Genomic DNA, 20,074 nt, shown 5'->3' with positions numbered 1-20,074 from the left:
CCACTAGCCCACTTTATCCACTAGTTCACTTTATGCACTAGCCCACTTTATCCACTAATTCACTTTATCCACTAGCCCACTTTATCCACTAGTTCACTTTATCCACTAGCCCACTTTATCCACAAGTTCACTTTATCCACTAGCCCACTTTATCCACTAGTTCACTTTATCCCCTAGCCCACAATTTCCACAAGCCCACTTTATCCACTAGTCCACTTGATTGACTAGTTCACTTTATCCACTAGCCCACAATATCCACAAGCCCACTTTATCAACTAGTCCGTAGGTCCAAGTTAAGTCATATTTATTTTGGTTTGTGAGCTCAGTTTAGAGCACAGTTCAAAAGATTTCTGTTAGATAAACTTGTAATTCCTTAAGTTAAGGTTGGGTTGGGAGAACAGGTCTTACATTTTCGATCAGGAGTTGTTACAGTAAATAACAGTAACAATCATAATTTTTATCTGGAAGTGAACAGCATCACTTGTGTAGGTAAAAAGGTAGATACAAGTAAGACCATGCCATTTAGATACTTCCTTGGTGTGTTGGCAATCGTGTTACCCCACAACTTCTGTAGTGCTGTCCTTATCTTTATATACTGCCACAGTGTTTGAGATTATTTTAAATCCCAACAAGACAGTCGGGCAGGTGACCCATAAATGTTGCCTGTCCATCTTCAAAGTTACCTGCCCACATTCAGACAAAATATAAATATTGAAATAGTGTTAAAAATATGAGACAAATGGTGTCCTGATTCAGTTGAAATAAACAATTACTTGAGGATGTACAAGGAGTTATGATAAAGCTGAATACGTAAGTAGTCTTAAAATTATCTGCCAGACAGTCAGACAGGGTGAGGAAAATTTCATGCAGCCAGACAGAAAAGTTACCAGCATTGGGCAGACAGTTATTTCCAACAATGCTGTTACATGCTATGACAGACTAACTATATTATAGTAATATGAAAGAATCAGGTGGTCTTTTGAGTAGTGTACAATAGTACTGATTGTTATCCTTTCCCAAAACCTCTGAAGGGTTATCTTTTCCCAAGACCTTTGAGGATGTCAACATTTTCACAAGTATGTTTTAGGCGGTGTGTGGTGGGGATATCTCAAAACCTAAGGAAATAAGATCTGTATTGAACACCAAATTTTTGACGTATTCCTTTATTGTCCATACATTGAGATTAATTTCTGATGAAAGAGTCTCCAAAAGGTTAGTTTGCTTCTTGTTGACAAGGAAGATCTGGTTCAGGCTGCAAAGGACATTTACCTCTCTTCCCCGAAATTTTGTCAGGGCATGCTTGTTTTGTATTGCCGATTCTATTTGAAATTATTTTCAGTGTTTTAATTATACACATTGATCTGAAAACCCGGGATCTTCTTTGGGCATGTGAAATTACTAAGTTTAAATAGTTTGCCTATGTTTTCTTTAAGGGCAAATTTGGAGAAAAAATCATTTCCCTACCGATGAAAGGATTTAAAACTCTTGCTTGTTTGTTTTCTCATTACACATTGTTTGCGGTGTCAGTGTAGTGTTAAGAAGTTGAGACCATGACTCTACATCCTGACATGATAAGGCTCTTCCCACAAATTGTTTTCTCTCCGTCAAAAATCACAGAAACTCAACTATGTAGACATTTTCTCAATAAGCTGCTTGTTTAATCTCTGCTTCATGTTATGATAGATACAACAGAAAAAAGGAATGATCTGGGTGATTAAGTATTTAATCATTAAATGAGACCAGAGCTTATTTCATATAAGGAGTTTTCTGTACTGAGTGTATTCAAGTTAGCACAAACTCCACCATCGATCTTACTGATCACATATGGAGGTTTTTAATAGCTGTCTTTCAAGTGCAGCCTTTACTTGTCTTGATGAAACTTTTCAAATCGATTCGGTCCATCTCTACAGAAATATTTAGTACAAGATTGACCGCCCAACATTGATTTTGGGTGCACATCTTTTGCTGTTTATTAACGCCTACCAAGATCAGATTAGCTTATTGATCATTCCACTGAGATTGATAGGGAATAAAAGGTAGATGTAAAAGGAAGATTGTGTGTGTATATTTGCCAATACACAGACTCTAATGTAGCGGCCATTGTGCCTACCAAAGGCCCCGGATACTGATTGATGTAAATACTTGTCTATTGATCTGCGGACAATGCTTCTACATCACAGCATTTCCAATCACATTGTGTGCTGATGTCTTCATAAATGTTTTGTGGAATCTAGAAAGTTAATTTTCTCATTTTGGTGATCGATTGATAGGTTTAGTGAAAGGAAGCTTTGTTTAGCTTTAATGGCTGATCGGAAGTGGCAGTGAAGTACAAAATATGACCACGTTTTGCCTCAATCATATGTGCAAGGAAATACAGACAAAATGGCTTCCATAAAATCCATATTTTGTTTTTGTGACAATGGTTGTATTGATTATTTGGCTTTGAAATGTTTCATCCCGCCATTAATCAGAGCTGGTCTTGATGGAGATACAAATTGAGTTACAAGTATTGATCTCTGGACTATTGATCCATCTGCTCGGTGGGCGCCGTAATGGCACCATTACCAAGTCGAAATCCGATGGCATATGGCAGGATCCAGTGTATTGATTGATGGGAACCCCTGTTCATCGACCTGCACCCCACACGCCCTGCCCAAATGGCCACTTTTTTATCTATTGATTCATCAAAGAAGCCACATGGGCCACGGTAACATGGCAAGAAGTCGAAGTGAGATTACTGGCATGGTTATGGCTGAATACTCTGTTCTTTGAAAATCACAAAAAATCAATAGAAATTCATCAACAAAATTGTGCAGTGTCCAGTTCGTAGAGTCCACTCATTGATTTATTGACTAGGATGGTATTGGAGCCATCGCGGCTGCACCAGCTGACTAGCCCGGGCTGGCGCATTTCTGCGATGCTCCTGGGACAAGATAAATTGATGATCGCCACATAGAATCCATAAGCATTAATCTTGAGATAGCTTCTCCTGACCTCCATCATCAAATACGTTTTAAAAGTGGGAAGTGACTCTCGGCTCACCAGAGGTATATTTCTTTGTGTCCTCATCTCTCGTCACGTGAGTTCTGCACATACACTGTCTTTGTTTGCGCCATTGAGGATGTTCCCCTGTGAGAAATGTATCTCCACTTAGCAAGAAATGGACCTCAATTCATCTTTTATGAAATACTCTCTTCCAACACTGCACAACGTTTAGGTTTTGTAAGCAAGCAGTTCTGGTGGTGGATCACATCTAGCAGTAATGATTTAATGGTTTGGCATTGTACAGGCACGGAGGCTTCAGGCATCCTGTGTCATGTCCTGGAATAAAATATTCAACACTTGTAGAGTTATGGCTGGAACTTTCTCATTACAAAGTCTTCATGTAAATCATCGGGCTTGGGTCTTGGAGACAGCACACAGGTGTCACCTTTGACACGTGCATATTTCTGCAATCACTCACTAGAAGTAGGTAATTAGAATAAAATTTTAAAAACCTAATATGAGTGGTGGGATAGGTTGTATATCCATTTTGAGTCCCAGGATATTACATATTTCTTCATTTTAACTGAAAATGAAGTCAGCCTATGTGATAAACAAAATTAAGCAGAGTGTCAGTGAAGGAGAGTGCAGATGCCTTACCATCTTCAAATAAGTAAGAATAAATAAGCGGTGTTCTGTTGACAGAGTTAAAACTCATGCATCAATATCAGGGGTATACACCATTGGTCACAGCAATCTAGTCCGCCACTAATTTAGGACTAGTGGTTATGTCAAATACCTATATTTTGGGATAAGACAACTAGTCCATCTAGATTGTTACTAGTCTTGGACAGAAGGATTTGTAGCTCTGTCTATCCTTGAATATTGATAGCCGACAATAAGAAGGTTTTTCTGCCACTTTCAGCAATATTTAAGCAATATCATACTGGGGTACACACAGGACTGTTGTTGACATTTTGTACCAATGAGGAAGTATCGATCCTAGATCTTTGTCACAACATCTTAGCCCAGCTGATTGATAGTGAGTGACAGTGTCTTATGGAACAGATACACTGATCTTGGTAGCTCACAGTGACTTTTACAATTATACATTTATCTTGATAGCTGACAGAGGCTTATGGAACAGATGCATTGATCTTGATAGCTGAAAGAGGCTTAGGGAACAGATGCATTGATCTTGATAGCAGACAGTGTCTTATGGAACAGATGCATTGATCTTGATAGCAGACAGTGTCTTATGGAACAGATGCATTGATCCTGATAGCTTACAGTGTCTTATGGAACTGATGCATTGATCTTGATAGGTGACAGTGTCTTATGAAACAGATGCATTGATCTTGATAGCAGACAGTGTCTCATTGAACTGATACATTGATCTTGATAGCTTACAGTGTCTTATGGAACTGATGCATTGATCTTGATAGCTGACAGTGTCTTATGGAACAGATGCATTGATCTTGATAGCTGACAGTGTCTCATGGAACAGATGCATTGATCCTGATAGCTTACAGTGTCTTATGGAACTGATGCATTGATCTTGATAGCTTACAGTGTCTTATGGAACTGATGAATTGATCTTGATAGCAGACAGTGTCTTATGGAACTGATGCATTGATCTTGATAGCTTACAGTGTCTTATGGAACAGATGCATTAATCTTGATAGCAGACAGTGTCTTATGGAACAGATGAATTGATCTTGATAGCTTACAGTGTCTTATGGAACTGATGAATTGATCTTGATAGCAGACAGTGTCTTATGGAACTGATGCATTGATCTTGATAGCTTACAGTGTCTTATGGAACGGATGCATTAATCTTGATAGCAGACAGTGTCTTATGGAACAGATGCATTGATCCTGATAGCTTACAGTATCTTATGGAACAGATGAATTGATCTTGATAGCTTACAGTGTCTTATGGAACTGATGAATTGATCTTGATAGCAGACAGTGTCTTATGGAACTGATGCATTGATCTTGATAGCTTACAGTGTCTTATGGAACTGATGCATTAATCTTGATAGCAGACAGTGTCTTATGGAACAGATGCATCGATCTTGATAGCTGACAGTGTCTTATGGAACAGATGCATTGATCTTGATAGCAGACAGTGTCTCATGGAACAGATGCATTGATCTTGATAGCTTACAGTGTCTTATGGAACAGATGCATTGATCTTGATAGCTGACAGAGGCTTATGGAACAAATATTGATTCTGATATCTCACTGTGCGATACTGTATGTTACATATCTGATGCACAGATGTCAGTTGCTGACAGTGACTTTTAGAAATGAGCGATGCCCACCAAAAACTGATAGTGACTGAAAGAACTACTTTTATGAAATGACCTTGATAGCTTACAGAGATTGCTTTATAACTGGTACTGCCACAGCAGACAGTCACTGTTATGGAATTGATACACTTATCTTGAAATTTAATATTACTTCTGTAACTGATACACAGGTCTGTATTGATATTTGACTGTGATATTGACCAGATTGACAGCTGACAGTGATTTACGGAATCAAGAATTGGGAAGAGTCTGGATGTGGAATGCATGGTCATGTTTATATTTAGGTATAAATGTTTATGTATCACAGTGGTAAAAACTAACAGTTTCAGTCCACTAGTCCTAATAATGATAGCATATAGCAAAACCTTTAAAAATGTCAAAATTCTACTAGTCCTTAGGATACCTTTACTATTGGGCAGTTTGGCAAGGACTATAGGACTAGTGCCAATTTCTAACCCTGTATCATATCCAATCATTCATTAAATCTATACATGTATATATTTACATATGAACACATATATTCAGTACTCAGTAATACTCACCGGGCATCAGTTGAGGCGTATCAATTTGAAAATACAAACACTCTTTGCATTGTTTGTAAGTAAAAATTGTGATCAGCATCAGGGGTTCTTGTCATAAACCTAATTTCTAGAATGGAAGATTAAACTTGAATATTGAGGATGTTCTTCAATGTGCAACAGAAGAAAACTGAAAAGGCCATACTATCTCCTTTTTATTCCTTGGTACTTTGTAATGGATTGTTATGTCATGGTATGAAGTAACAGTGAACAGTAAAGTATTCATGTTACAGTGTTTAAGTAACAGTATTGTGTTACTGTTACAATTTTTAAGGGGGCGGTCGGGTAGCCTAGTGGTTAAAGCGTTCGCTCGTCACGCCGAAGACCCAGGTTTGATTCCCGACATGGGTACAATGTGTGAAGCCCATTTCTGGTGTCCCCCGCCGTGATATTGCTGGAATATTGCTAAAAGCCGCGTAAAACCATACTTACTCACTCACTACAATTTTTATGTGACACAAGTAGTAGTTTCGAATTATTATAGCAAGTTTTGATGCAGGTGCAGCAACAGTATTGAGGTCTGTTATTGACTGTGGCGGCAGTGATGAGTACAGCGGATCGAGCTGCATCAGTCCTGCATGGTGTGCAGTACGTAGGGGAGCAAGTGACTGAGTGGCATTAGGTGAAAGTTGATCTTGTGATTGTATGAGTCAGCTGATCGCCATTTCCCCTAGCTTTATCTTTCCTACTTACAGAACTCTGATACTTTGATATGACGACTGATTCTCCAGCAGTTATTATATTTATGGGGTCACAGTTGTGTTATTACAGTCTGAAAAAAGCTGGGATTGATTCAGAGATGTCTAGGGGCATATGCAGTTGTTGCGAAGTGCATAAAAACTTTGTCACCATAAGAGGCAGGAGGCATCGAGTTTCAGCATAGAGCACATAAGCTAGTCTATGATCTTACAACTTGTAGAAACTGTATGTTGAAAACCAGGAAAAAATGTTTTGATAAACAGGAGAACAGCTGTAAATGATTGCCGCATGTAAACTTCATTGCCGGGGAATTTTCTCGGAGGCTACTTCCAATAGCTTTGTGGCGCCAAAGAATTGATCCCTGACATTTGCTGATTTTTGGATATATATCAATGGTGCTCCCTGGCTTGCAGGCTGCTGCCGCGATGGGGAATGTGGCCCCACAACCATCCGACACAGGCAGTGCGGCTTACAGATTGATAATATCCAGCTAGTTGAAATGATTATTTAATGAGCTCTGTGTTAGAGATATAGGCTCATCTAGAGTTGGTGCCAGCCAGATGAAGGGGGAGGGGCACTGATTATTGGGGACAGGGGAATGGAAGAAGTGATGAGGGCAGGGGATGGGCTAGGGAGAAGGGTGGGGGGGAGGGGGTTGCTGATAAATGTGGGCAGGGGAATGGTAGACATGTAGGTAGAGGATGGGATCAAGGGGAGAAGAGCGGGTTGGCGTTGATTATTTGGTAGAGAGTGGTAGGAATTGTTAGAGAATGGTTGAAATGATGGGTGAGGGGACACTGATAATCGGGGATAGGAGAATGGTATTGGGGTCAGTGATTAGATAGAGGAATGGTAGAAATGATGTGGGCTGTGGAAGAGGACTGAGGACAGGAAGGGGCAGAGTTGCTGATTACTGAAGAAAGGAAGGGGCAGAGTTGCTGATTACTGAAGACAGGAAGGGGCAGAGTTGCTGATTACTGAAGAGAGGAAGGGGCAGAGTTGCTGATTACTGAGGACAGGAAGGGGCAGATTTGCTGATTACTGAGGACAGGAAGGGGCAGAGTTGCTGATTACTGAGGACAGAAAGGGGCAGAGTTGCTGATTACTGAGGACAGGGGAAGGGTCACTGACTACTGAGGATTGGAAGGGGCAATCACTGATTGCTGAAGACAGGATGGGTTGAAATAGTGAGCACACTGAATGTCAGGTTGTCATGGTCAAGACTACAATGCCTGCCATTTAAAGGGTTTAATTTTTCATCAAATATGTTAATGTATCAGATGTTGCAGAGAAGTATGCCAGCTATCATGACCTATTCTTATGCTGATTGAATAAATGTTGGAGTCATCCAATAATCATTGTTGGCACTCCCAGCAGCAGGGCAATGTTTATGATACCAATTAACTCAATAGATATGAGAAGCACATATTAGCACAGTGGAGATGTATGATTATGTGTCAAATCTGAAAGTTATATGTTTGTTACTAAATGATGTGGATGATCCCAATGGGCAGGGTCTGATACAAGAGTCAGGAAGTCCTGTTGATGTTGTGGATGATCCCGACAGGCAGGGTCTGATACAATTCAGGAAGTTCTGTTGATGATGTGGATGATTCTGACAGGCGGAGTCTGATACAAGAGTCAAGAAGTTCTGTTGATGTTGTGGATGATCTCAACAGGCAGGGTCTGATACAATGGTCAAGAAGTTTTGTTGATGTTGTGGATGATCCCAACAGGCAGAGTCTGATACAAGGGTCAGGAAGTCTTGTTGATGATGTGGATGATCCCAACAGGCAGTGTCCGATACAAGATTCAGGAAGTTCTGTTGATGTTGTGGATGATCCCAACAAGCAGGGTCTGATACAAGGGTCAGGAAGTTCTGTTGATGATGTGGATGATCCCAACAGGCAGGGTCTGATACAAGGGTCAGGAAGTCCTGTTGATGATGTGGATGATCCCAACAGTTGGGGTCTGATACAAGGGTCAGGAAGTCCTGTTGATGATGTGTAAGATCCCAACAAGCAGGGTCTGATACAAGGGTTAGGCAGTCCTGTTGATAATCTGACCTTCAGGTGGAACCTTTTGTGAGGGGCCTGATGCAGTCCTGTTAATGATAGTTGGGATCAAATCAAGACGTAGTATTAATTGTAATGATTTGTGTTGTTTGTGTATGTGTGTCCCAGTTGAGTGAGGTTTTCCTGTTTAGCATTATTGTAGAATGGCTCAACAATGTGGACAGCTGTGGGAAAATGAAGTTGTGTATTGAGAAACAAATTGAGAATAATTACTTTCAAACTTTATTGAAACTTTGTTGTCTATCAAGAGACCCAATGAAATGCGCTTTGTTTGCATTTACGTAAAGAAAGTACAAGACAGTGACAAAACTTTGTGACGCATGAAAACTAGATATCTAATCAGAATGCCCACTCACGTTTAAGTTGAAAGTAGGTTCTTTTCCAATTCCTTATCTTCTTGGACAAGGTTTCCACAAAATATATCTACAGTCTTCCGTTTGTGTAATAGTACCAGTCTGATCTAATATCTTTTATTTAGTTTATTATGAGTCTGATCTAGCATTTCGTAATAAATATACAAATACTTATGCCAGTGGATGTAATCTTAAATGAAATGAAGGCTGTAAATTTTCAATAATCATGATAATGTTGCAGTCTTTGACTTTGTTACTTGTCTATAGCCTGAGTCAACTAAAAATCTGCTTGGTCTAGTAATCCCAGGTAATAATAGTCCACATTATAACACCAAATTCTACTGAATATGATGCTAAGAGCGTGTAGCTATAAAAGTTTTTGGCACAGGCTATGTTGTAAGAAATGAATGGAAGAAACACACATTACATCGGCCGAAATGATGTTTTTTTGTGTTCCTTGAACACACAGGATTTTGTACCATGCATTAGGGGTACACTTTTTGTGTACTTTTGGCACAGTACTGGGCATGATTTTCATGGATCTTCCACTGTCAAACATCAAGAGAAAGTTAAGATCTTAGTTCGACATGATACGGTAAAACATAACCTGCGGATTTATTATGGGGCATTATATTGAACTTAATTTGTTGTGCGATTATTCAGTGTGAGGTGAAGAAAGTCTTTTGTTCAGATTTTTAGAGTTGCTGACACTGTTGTTAAAGATGATAATGATAGTACTCTGATGATGATAATGATGATGACGGTAAAACATTGCCTGAGGATTTATTATGGGGCATTGTATTGAACTTAATTTGTTGTGCGATTATTCAGTGTGAGGTGAAGAAAGTCTTTTGTTCAGATTTTTAGAGTTGCTGACACTGTTGTTAAAGATGATAACGATAGTACTCTGATGATGATGATGATGATGATGATGGTGGTGATGGTGATGATTGTGACGATTGTGATGAGGATGCTGATGCAAATGCTGATGGCAGCAGTTTTTTTCCTAGTGGCACCAGAGTATTTGGTACAGATGATTTTGTGATTGGGTAAAGTATGAGGCTTGTCAGGTTGAATTGCCTCCACCTCTGTAATTGTAACGCATATGTTAGTAAGAAAGAGAACATTATTAAAGTGAAACAACTCGAAGCCAGTTCGCCAGGGACATCAAAGACCAGGATCCCATTAGCCGAGATGGAAACTAAGTGACACACATGAATGTTAGTGTGCCTGTGATCGGCAGCAGTGCGGGGCTGGCTAATCAAGCCATGGTGATCTATCTGTACCCCAGCAGGGGGGGTGAAGGATGGGGGGGGGGAGGCGATGGGGGGCTGGCTGTCATTATAATTGAGCATGAAGACGGAGAGGTAGGCATGGGATGGGGTGATCAGGTTTCAGGTCAGATCACTGCTCCCAGTTCGTTCCCCTATAGAGGAAACTACAGACATGGGCATGAAACAATCTTTGTTTGAATGGTTTTAGCAGATATTGGTATCTGTGTTACTGATATCTTGGCATGTTGGCCACATTATTGAGGGGAGGGAAATCGGATCTGTAAAGTCACTGCTAAGCTGGGGTTTGGACTATCAGTATCAACATGAGTAGTTATTGGTGGAGGTGGGGAGGCAGAATTGTTACCCTTTTATCACAACCTGTTTTGCTTGTGACAAAAAGCCTTTAGCTACTTGAACAGGACTTGGTTCAATACCAGCCCCCCCGGAGGAGGCTGATCATCAGTCCTTAGCAGGTTGAACATCGGTCCTAAGTTGCTTGATCATCTGATCAATCCATAATAGGTTTATCATCAGTTGATAATAGGTTGATCATCAGTCTATAATAGGTTGATCATCAATCCATAATAGGTTGATCATCAATCCATAATAGCTAGAACAAAAGTCTGTAATAAGTTGATCATCAGTCGATAATAGGTAGATCATCAGTCTATAATTGTTTGATCATCAGTCTATAATTGTTTGGTCATCAGTCTATAACAGGTTGATCATCAGTCTATAACAGGTTGATCATCTGTCTATAACAGGTAGATCATCAGTCTATAATAGGTAGATCATCAGTCTATAATAGGTAGATCATCTGTCTATAATAGGTAGATCATCAGTCTATAACAGGTAGATCATCAGTCTATAACAGGTAGATCATCAGTCTATAATAGGTAGATCATCTGTCTATAATTGTTTGATCATCAGTCTATAACAGGTTGATCATCAGTCTATAATAGGTAGATCATCTGTCTATAATTTTTTGATCATCAGTCTATAACAGGTAGATCATCAGTCTATAATGGGTTGATCATCTGTCTATAATTGTTTGATCATCAGTCTATAACAGGTTGATTATCAGTCTATAACAGGTAGATCATCAGTCTATAATAGGTAGATCATCTGTCTATAATTGTTTGATCATCAGTCCTGAGTGTATTTTTGAGATTTTTAGTCTGATTGTTGCATCCAACCACAGCCTAGTGTCTTCCGCTATACTTTCAAAGTTGACCACAGTCATCCAGGTGTAAGACATTGTCTGAGGACAGCCTCCAACACGTGCCTGGCGTTCAGGATGTAGGTATATGAGTAGAACAGTATTGTGCCCCATCCTCCCATGTGACTGCTTGTCTGGTGATTGTGATGTATCCCTGATCAGTCTCCAAACATAGCCAGGCTGATCGCCTACAGTCCTGCAGCCTCCACACAGGACCTCAGCACAGCCATCTCCGGGAGGGAGGGGGCTACAGCATGCCTGTGCTGTGACTTGAAGTTGAACGAGAGGCTGATCACAGGCACGACAGAGGGGCAACTGGTGATCACATGACCTGATCACATGACCCAATCAGTTCTGAAACCATATGAATTTGATCTACATCCTTGTGTGAGTGTGTGTGTGTGTGTGTGTGTGTGGAGAATTGGGGCAGATGGGAAGAGGCAGAGATTAGGACAGGCTCTTTAGGATGCTGGTGTGCTGGGATGGGGTGACCATGATTTCGTCATAAAGGGGGAGAGGGGAGGAGATTCTTGTTTTGCAAGTTTTGGGTGTAGATTTTTAATACAAACGCTGATGGAAAAGTAAAAGTTTTCAAACTTTTAACCTACTGACAGGCTTATGTCATTAAGAATATGTTATGGTGGATGTTAGGTTGGACAGCATTTTCAACTTGCCCTGTAGAGTAAAAAGATATTGGAGTGGTGGTAATTCCTCAAGAATGGCATATAAACAAATAAAATCCTCCAGTGTCCTGAGTCAATTTTGTTGGCATGTAATCCTTGATATGTGAGTGACAGAGTCTATTGTCTCTGCACATGGTATTTGGGACAGAAGAGTTCTGACAGTGCACAATTTTCACTGTCTCACTGTGCTTTTTTTGACACTGTCTCACATCAGCTGAAGGTGTCTTGTTACCATGACGGCTTACACATGGACACAAGTTAATGTTCCAATGATCTATTGTGATCAATTATTGATTGGTTACCCTGTACCGATGTAATGATTGATTGGGCTTGTTTATAATCAATTGTAGAGAGAAATGATGTTCATGCACATTGATTATTACCAAAAATCAATACTGAAATTCAATACTGGTCCATAACACTGGTCACAGCTTAAGTGATTGATACAAAAATCAAATAATTGATAAATAAATCACTTGATAATCAATAAAAAACAACCTTTAAATTATGGGTTAACTTTTGTGTTGTAACTTCAACAGACAGGATTATCAGATAGTTTGAAATGCATTGTGAAGTCAGTCAACATGTGAACCAGTGACCCATGTGAACGTGTAACATATCTGTTTTATACTCAAACTAAATTTATGGCAGATATCTTCGATATCGATCATTCTATTAAGTTAAGAAAAGTTGTAAGAAAAGTTTTCGGGGGAATAGTTTTTATGTACACTAAGTACTAGGGATGGGTATTGGAGGTTTAAAGTGTATCACAATATTGTGCAATGCAGAAAGCCTTACTGCGATACACATCACGATATATTGTATAATTCTAAATTTTTAATTCAGAAGCTATCTGATACATTAAGGTATGAACTGAAGTTCACAAATGGAACAAAACAAGATGCTGGTACAACGTAATGTTTACTCATTCAATAAATAGGCAGCCATCTTGGGCCCCCGGATGCTCGCTCCTGGGCAGCGAAGACATTTAGCAAGTATATAACATTAGGCTCATGATACAAATCCCAACTTGAAATCATTCGATATATCGAGCATGGAAAAATGATATTGTGATAAGTTGCGTGGAAAGAATGAACCTCAATTTACCGATATACTGGTAGTACCTCTAACCTTTGAATACTGCAAGTGCTGTAATTTGAATTGAATGTATCACATACGCCATAAGGCTAATATATCTCTGGAATGATCCTTTGCCCTGAACCCAACTCAATGAAGACACTCTAGTTTGTTTTTATCCCCCGCCGCGCGTTAGCGCGAAGCGGGGGATATAGTATTCACGACCGTCCGTACGTCCGTCCGTACGTCTGTCCGTACGTCCCACCTGTTTGTTGCCGAGATATCTCAAGAACTAAACACTGGATTGTCTTCATATTTGGAACTATGGTGTATATACAGACTCTGCAGACACCAGTCGGTTTTGGTGACCTTGATCCCATTTTCAAGGTCACAGCAGACAAATTTGCTTATAGAGTTGGAAAACGGTGTTGCCGCGATATCTCAAGAACTAAACACTGGATTGTCTTCATATTTGGAACTATGGTGTATATACAGACTCCGCAGACACCAGTCGGTTTTGGTGACCTTGATCCCATTTCCAAGGTCACAGCAGACAAATCTGCTTTTAGAGTTGGAAAATGGTGTTGCCGCAATATCTCAAGAACTAAACACTGGATTGTCTTCATATTTGGAACTATGGTGTATATACAGACTCCGCAGACACCAGTCGGTTTTGGTGACCTTGATCCCATTTTCAAGGTCACAGCAGGCAAATCTGCTTTTGGAGTTGGAAAACGGTGTTGCCGCGATATCTCAAGAACTAAACACTAGATTGTCTTCATATTTGGAACTATGGTGTATATACAGACACTGCAGACACCAGTCGGTTTTGGTGACCTTCACCCCATTGTCAAGGTCACAGCAGGCAAATCTGCTTTTGGAGTTAGAAAACGGTGTTGCCGCGATATCTCAAGAACTAATCGCTGGATTGTCTTCATATTTGGAACTATAGTGTATATACAGACACCGCATACACCTGTCAGATTTGGTGACCTTGACCCCATTTTCAAGGTCACAGCAGGCAAATCTGTTTTTGGAGTTGGAAAACGGTGTTGCCACAATATCTCAAGAACTAATCGCTGGATTGTCTTCATTTTTGGTACTATGGTGTACAGGCGGGGGATATTTCGTCACTCTGTGACAAATACTTGTTGCTTTTGTGTTGATTTCACTCACTTTAATCTGATGCAGTTTTTGCAATTTTGGATAATATAACAGTAGCCATTAGAGCAATACTAGAGGAATGAACATTAAAAAAATCAGAAAAGTGTAATTTCATTATTTCTCTGAATGCCAACTTATGTGTTTACCCAGCCCCCCCCCCATCCCAAAATGTAAGACACACATGTTTCACCTGACGAACATGTCAATATTTCCAGAAAAAGTTTTGAAGAATGAATGTCCTTTTTAATATTTCAGACACTCCTATCTACCATGTTTTTCACAAATAATCCTAAACCAAGACAGAAAAGCAGGTCCTAACATGCTTAAGGTGTAAGAACTATATGTATCCAACTTCCTGACAGAACCTAGTGATTTATGCTGACCTTGACAATTTTATTGATTTAACAAACAAAAATATTTGTAATGCAGAAACAGGTCAGAAGAACATTGTTACCTGCCCCTATTAAACACAGTTAGCTCGGGAGTTCTAGAGTCATAATAGCAGCCTGATACCCATTTTTTCAACATCTCTAGAGGCCAGCGGCCCAATACCCATAATTGGACTCTCCTATCCAGAGTTCATGCGGCCATCATAGTACCTCTGCCACAGGCCAGCGCCATGTGACAATTGATTCATCACATCTTACTCTGTTCCATTCAAGATATTGCATATGTTTTTCATCAGTTTCATTTCATCTAAGTCTACTCAAGTCTAGATAAGCATATGTCATAGAATGGTTAACTTTCATTGAGAAAATTTCCTAAAATGTGAAAAACTATTTTCTTTTGTGTAGTTATCCTTTGTTTACATTGGTTGTACGGCTTCACATGCTGACATTGAAGCCCTACGGTCACTTTGACGTATTAATATTTTTGTGTCATGCACCTCACTGTTGCAGTTGTAGTAGCATATCTATATAATTATGCAAAACAATATGTAAAGTCCCACAAAAGGCTTGCATTAAGCCAATGTCTTCTGTTTTTGGAATAAACACAATTGTTTACAAACAAGACAAACGTTCGGTCACGCGATAAGCAACTTAGCCTGTGCCAGTGGTCTACTGCTAAGTCACCACTGCCCCTGTGTGTGACATTATCATTACTACAGACTTTGAGCCATTGTGGCCATCAAATCACCATTTTTGTATTAGCTAAGTTAAGTTGTTCTGGATCCCAGGGAGACACCGTCAGCTGACCAGAAAGAAGTCTTTGTCCATAGTGAGGAGTTTTTGTTTGCATTGAGTAAAGAGTATTTGAGCGAGATAGAAAACATACCTGGTATGGTGTGTTTTCATATTGTTATTTTTTGTTGCAGAAAGATCTTGACACGACTGCCACAGAACTCGCCAATCGCCAAGATGAAAGTGACATCTCCAGAAAACGTCTGGTGGAACAAAGTAGAGAATTTAAGAAAAACACACCTGAGGTAAGCCGACTTTTACATCCAGCCATTGCTTGCCATTGTTGATTAGAATTGGAAGATAGTGGGTCTGTTGTATACTCTTGTTTGCCATTGCTAATTAGAATTGAAAAGGAAGATAGACATGGTTACTGTTTTCTGTTGTTTTTCATTGTTGATTAGCACTGAAAGATTGACAAATATGATGAGTGAGTGACTTGGATTTTATGCCGCTTTGAACAGTATTCCAGTTATATCATGGCGTGTCAGATTAATGTGTCAGATTAATGTGGGAGGAAAGCCAGGAGTGATGTAGGTCTCTTACGTTTACCACTTGGAGAAACCGACATGTTCAGGTATGGTGCTGACAAACCTAGAAACAACTCGGCAAACCGGGATCCAAACCAAAATGCAAATCTGCACAGCGAAATGCAGTACCTTTGACAGCTGGGCCACCTGTGCCCATACGTATGTATGAATGAGTGATTTAAGAATATTATGTTGTTGATTGTTGTTGGTTTGTTGTTAAACGCCGCACTCAGCAATATTCCAGCTATATGACAGCGGTCTGTAAATAATCGAGTCTGGACCAGACAGTCCAGTGATTAATATCATGAGCATCGATCCACGCAATTGGGATCGATGACATGCATCAACCAAGTCAGCGAGCCTGACCACCCGATCCTGTTAGTCGCCTTTTACGACAAGCATAGTCACCTTTTACGGCAAGCATGGGTTGCTGAAGACCTATTATACCCCGGAATCTTCATGGGTCAAGAATATAATGCAACTAGTAGAGGTGCGTGGTATTACCAGAATAACCAGTATACCTTGATTTGAAATATGAATTCCAATACGTTTGGGAAATACCGGTATATTGAGTTTATCAAATTCATGCATATTTCATCTTGATGGTAAAGTTTACATAAATGACAAGTTGAATTATGTAATTAAAAAAATGGCAACTGATTCCTGTGATAGAAAAAGTGAATCTATTTACAAAAAGCACCCTGTTTATAATGGGCCTATTACGCAAGCATTGTGACGGTAGCAACATGGCAGATGACTTGGAAATTGTCAAAAATATACGAGGAAGTGTGATGTATGGGTCTTTGTCAAGTCATTTGGGTTATTGTATTTGGGTCCTATCAAATTACAGATGAAAGACCACATGCAGTGTTTTGTGGTACATATCGCCATACATGAAGTATACACAAGTAAATGGGCGTGCTTCTGTATTACATCCGTCGTAACAGCGTTACAACTTGGCACTAGTCCTTTAGTCCTTTCCAGACTGTCCAATAGTTAAGGTATCATAAGGACGGGTAGAAATTTGCACTTTTGAAGGGTTTTGCTGTGTGTTATCATTCATCTTCCCAAAGCAAGGGAGTTAACTGTCCATAAAAGTCCAGTTTCCACCCTTGCCGCATTAGGCCGGAATTTCTGGGTTCGATCGTAGCGCCCCCAGTGGCTATTGTGAGTTATGTCCCTTGTATGTCCCTCCTATTGACCAATCAGATTCCACCTCTCATATCACTTGCATTTGTTTCAAACAAAATGGTGATGCACTGTCAAGACGGTCTGCACAATAATCAAAAAAAAATATTGTAATAAAACGGGCTTTACTTTGCGAAGAGCACGAAACCACATGAGCACCTTGACTAAAAACATGAAAAGATTTGGAAAATATTTGTTGATGCTAAGTTGACGGTTCACATGCTTTGCAAATCCTGCATTCAACTGAAATCTGCACGGCAGTTTACGAACCGGATGTTGATTTCGTTACGGGATTTTGTCTTGTCTCGTTAGTCCATCCAAAACATAACTCCGTATTTGCAGCCTAGTTCGGCATGGGTGGAAACTGGACTTTTATAGTCAGTTAAATCTCTTGCCTCAGAAAGATGGTTATCATTTTAAAGACTAGTGGATTAAAACATGTTAGTTTCTATTGCTGAATGAGATGGTAAAACTTAAATAATATTTGGTATCTGGAAGCACAACCTTTGAGGAGTTCGTTTTATCAGCATGCACCTGCACACTCTTGTACTCCCACACCTACAGAAGGGGGATTTCATAATCTTCCTTTCTAAATACACATGTTGACTTTTACAAATTTGAACAGATGGAGTCATACTTTGATATTGTTTTGTTAATAGGAAGGTTCCATAGGTACTTGTCCTGCATTATATTTCGGGGTGGGGGGTTGGCAGTTTTCCAGGGGGAGGGGTTTGATTGACATAAATGCTAGCTCCACTGAACACCTGAAAGTTAAATATATGGGCATTTTATCAATTATTATTATTATTATTATCATTATCATTATCATCATCATTATTATTATAATTATAATTATTATTATTATTATTATTTAGGGACCCCCTAAATCGTTTACAACATGGTTATGACAAGCAACCCTCGACTTTTGTGCAAAAAAAGATATGGGAGCTGATCAAAGAACTTGGGTTGGTTTCGTAACATGTCGTCACATTATTGAATCTTATCACCAGAACACCGCAAGTGCCAAACCCTTCCAGCTGTGAGGTTTACAAACTTCTTATAAATTCATTATCAATAAGTCCCTTCCATGTACTGACATGTGTAATCTTGGTTCAAATTTTGCAGTTGTGTGTCTGTAGTATGCACATTTGTTGTGGGGGTGAGTTTTAGCAGCTGATGGCCCACTTAGAACCTCCACTCCCTCTCCTGAAGGCCAAGTTTTAGCTTATTGAAATTATCTCCAAGTATCCAAAATAGGTGAGATGGCCTGTGATAAGGGAGGTCGTGCTGGCGACTTTTTCAAATACAACATGAGTTCAAATATATATTTTGGTAATCAGGAGGTTGGGCTCCAGGTGAGATGGTCCCACACTGGCTTCTTTCTGCTCACCGATAATGATCTACTGTTGTCTGATGGTCGATCTGTCAGTGCATTGAATATAGGGTCACTATAAGGCTTTTAAACACTGAGATGCAAAAGGCGTCACATCCAACATAATGTTCTTGACACCCCTTGTCTTTGACCCCTTGCATGGAGGTGTCTTGCAGTTCTCAGAGGTTGATAGCCTAGTTCTGCATTAAATGTTTGTGAAAATTACCAAATTTTGGTTAAATTACCAGATTTCAGTTAAACATATGCCATTCTCAGGCTATCATAATTTTAACTTCATATTTTATGGTTTTGCATGTGACTTGGTTGGACATTAACGCTGTGTCAGAATACTCAGAGTGTAAGAATATATGAACCTTACGAAATTCCCAGTTTTGCCTGCAATTGGCACCTAGTTGAAAATCCTGAATAAATGTCTGTCTTTTCTACCTCCCACTTGTCTACCACCGCATGTCTACTACCATCTACCACCCCTTCGTCAACTGTCCCTGTATCGACCCTCCTGTGTCAACCGCCCACTTATCTAACTCCTCCATGTCTACTGATGCCGTATCTACCGCCCCCTTATCTACTGATCTTTTCCACCCCCTTGTCTACCAACCCATGTCTACCTCCCCGTCTACCGCCCCGTCTATCACCACCTCATCTCCACCTCTTTGTCTTCAACCTCCTGGTCATCCAGCTTCTTGCCAACCGCCCCCTGTCTACCACACCTTATCTCCACCTCTTTGTCTTCCACCTCCTGGTCTACCAGCCCCTTGCCAACCGCCCCCTGTCTACCACACCTTATCTCCACCTCTTTGTCTTCCACCTCCTGGTCTACCAGCCCCTTGCCAACCGCCCCCTGTCTACCACACCTTATCTCCACCTCTTTGTCTTCCACCTCCTGGTTTACCAGCCCCTTGCCAACCGCCCCCTATCTACCACACCTTATCTCCACCTCTTTGTCTTCCACCTCCTGGTCTACCAGCCCCTTGCCAACCGCCCCCTGTCTACCACACCTTATCTCCACCTCTTTGTCTTCCACCTCCTCGTCTACCAGCCCCTTGCCAACCGCCCCGTCTACCACACCTTATCTCCACCTCTTTGTCTTCCACCTCCTGGTCTACCAGCCCCTTGCCAACCGCCCCCTATCTACCACACCTTATCTCCACCTCTTTGTCTTCCACCTCCTGGTCTACCAGCCCCTTGCCAACCGCCCCCTGTCTACCACACCTTATCTCCACCTCTTTGTCTTCCACCTCCTGGTCATCCAGCCCCTTGCCAACCGCCCCCTGTCTACCACACCTTATCTCCACCTCTTTGTCTTCAACCTCCTGGTCATCCAGCCCCTTGCCAACTGCCCCCTGTCTACCACACCTTATCTCCA

At 40.4% G+C, this 20,074-nt stretch overlaps 1 protein-coding gene across 4 annotated transcripts in view; it reads left to right on the top strand.

The window, feature by feature from the left end:
- The window catches only part of LOC124120294 (protein CASP-like), a 136,192-nt gene that overhangs the window by 8,820 nt on the left and 107,298 nt on the right, over positions 1-20,074 (top strand). For all 4 annotated transcript variants that reach the window (XM_048391788.1, XM_046483089.2, XM_046483090.2 and 1 more), the window contains exon 2: positions 15,735-15,845. In XM_048391788.1, coding sequence (XP_048247745.1) covers positions 15,735-15,845 — 111 coding nt within the window. The remainder of the gene's footprint in view (positions 1-15,734; positions 15,846-20,074) is intronic.

The sequence above is a fragment of the Haliotis rufescens genome, unplaced genomic scaffold, assembly GCF_023055435.1.
Source record: "Haliotis rufescens isolate VD_foot unplaced genomic scaffold, xgHalRufe1.0.p SCAF_99, whole genome shotgun sequence".
In the NCBI taxonomy this organism is placed as follows: domain Eukaryota; kingdom Metazoa; phylum Mollusca; class Gastropoda; order Lepetellida; family Haliotidae; genus Haliotis; species Haliotis rufescens.
The sequence above is the reverse complement of the archived record's forward strand: the minus strand, read 5'-3'. Positions and strand labels throughout refer to the sequence as shown.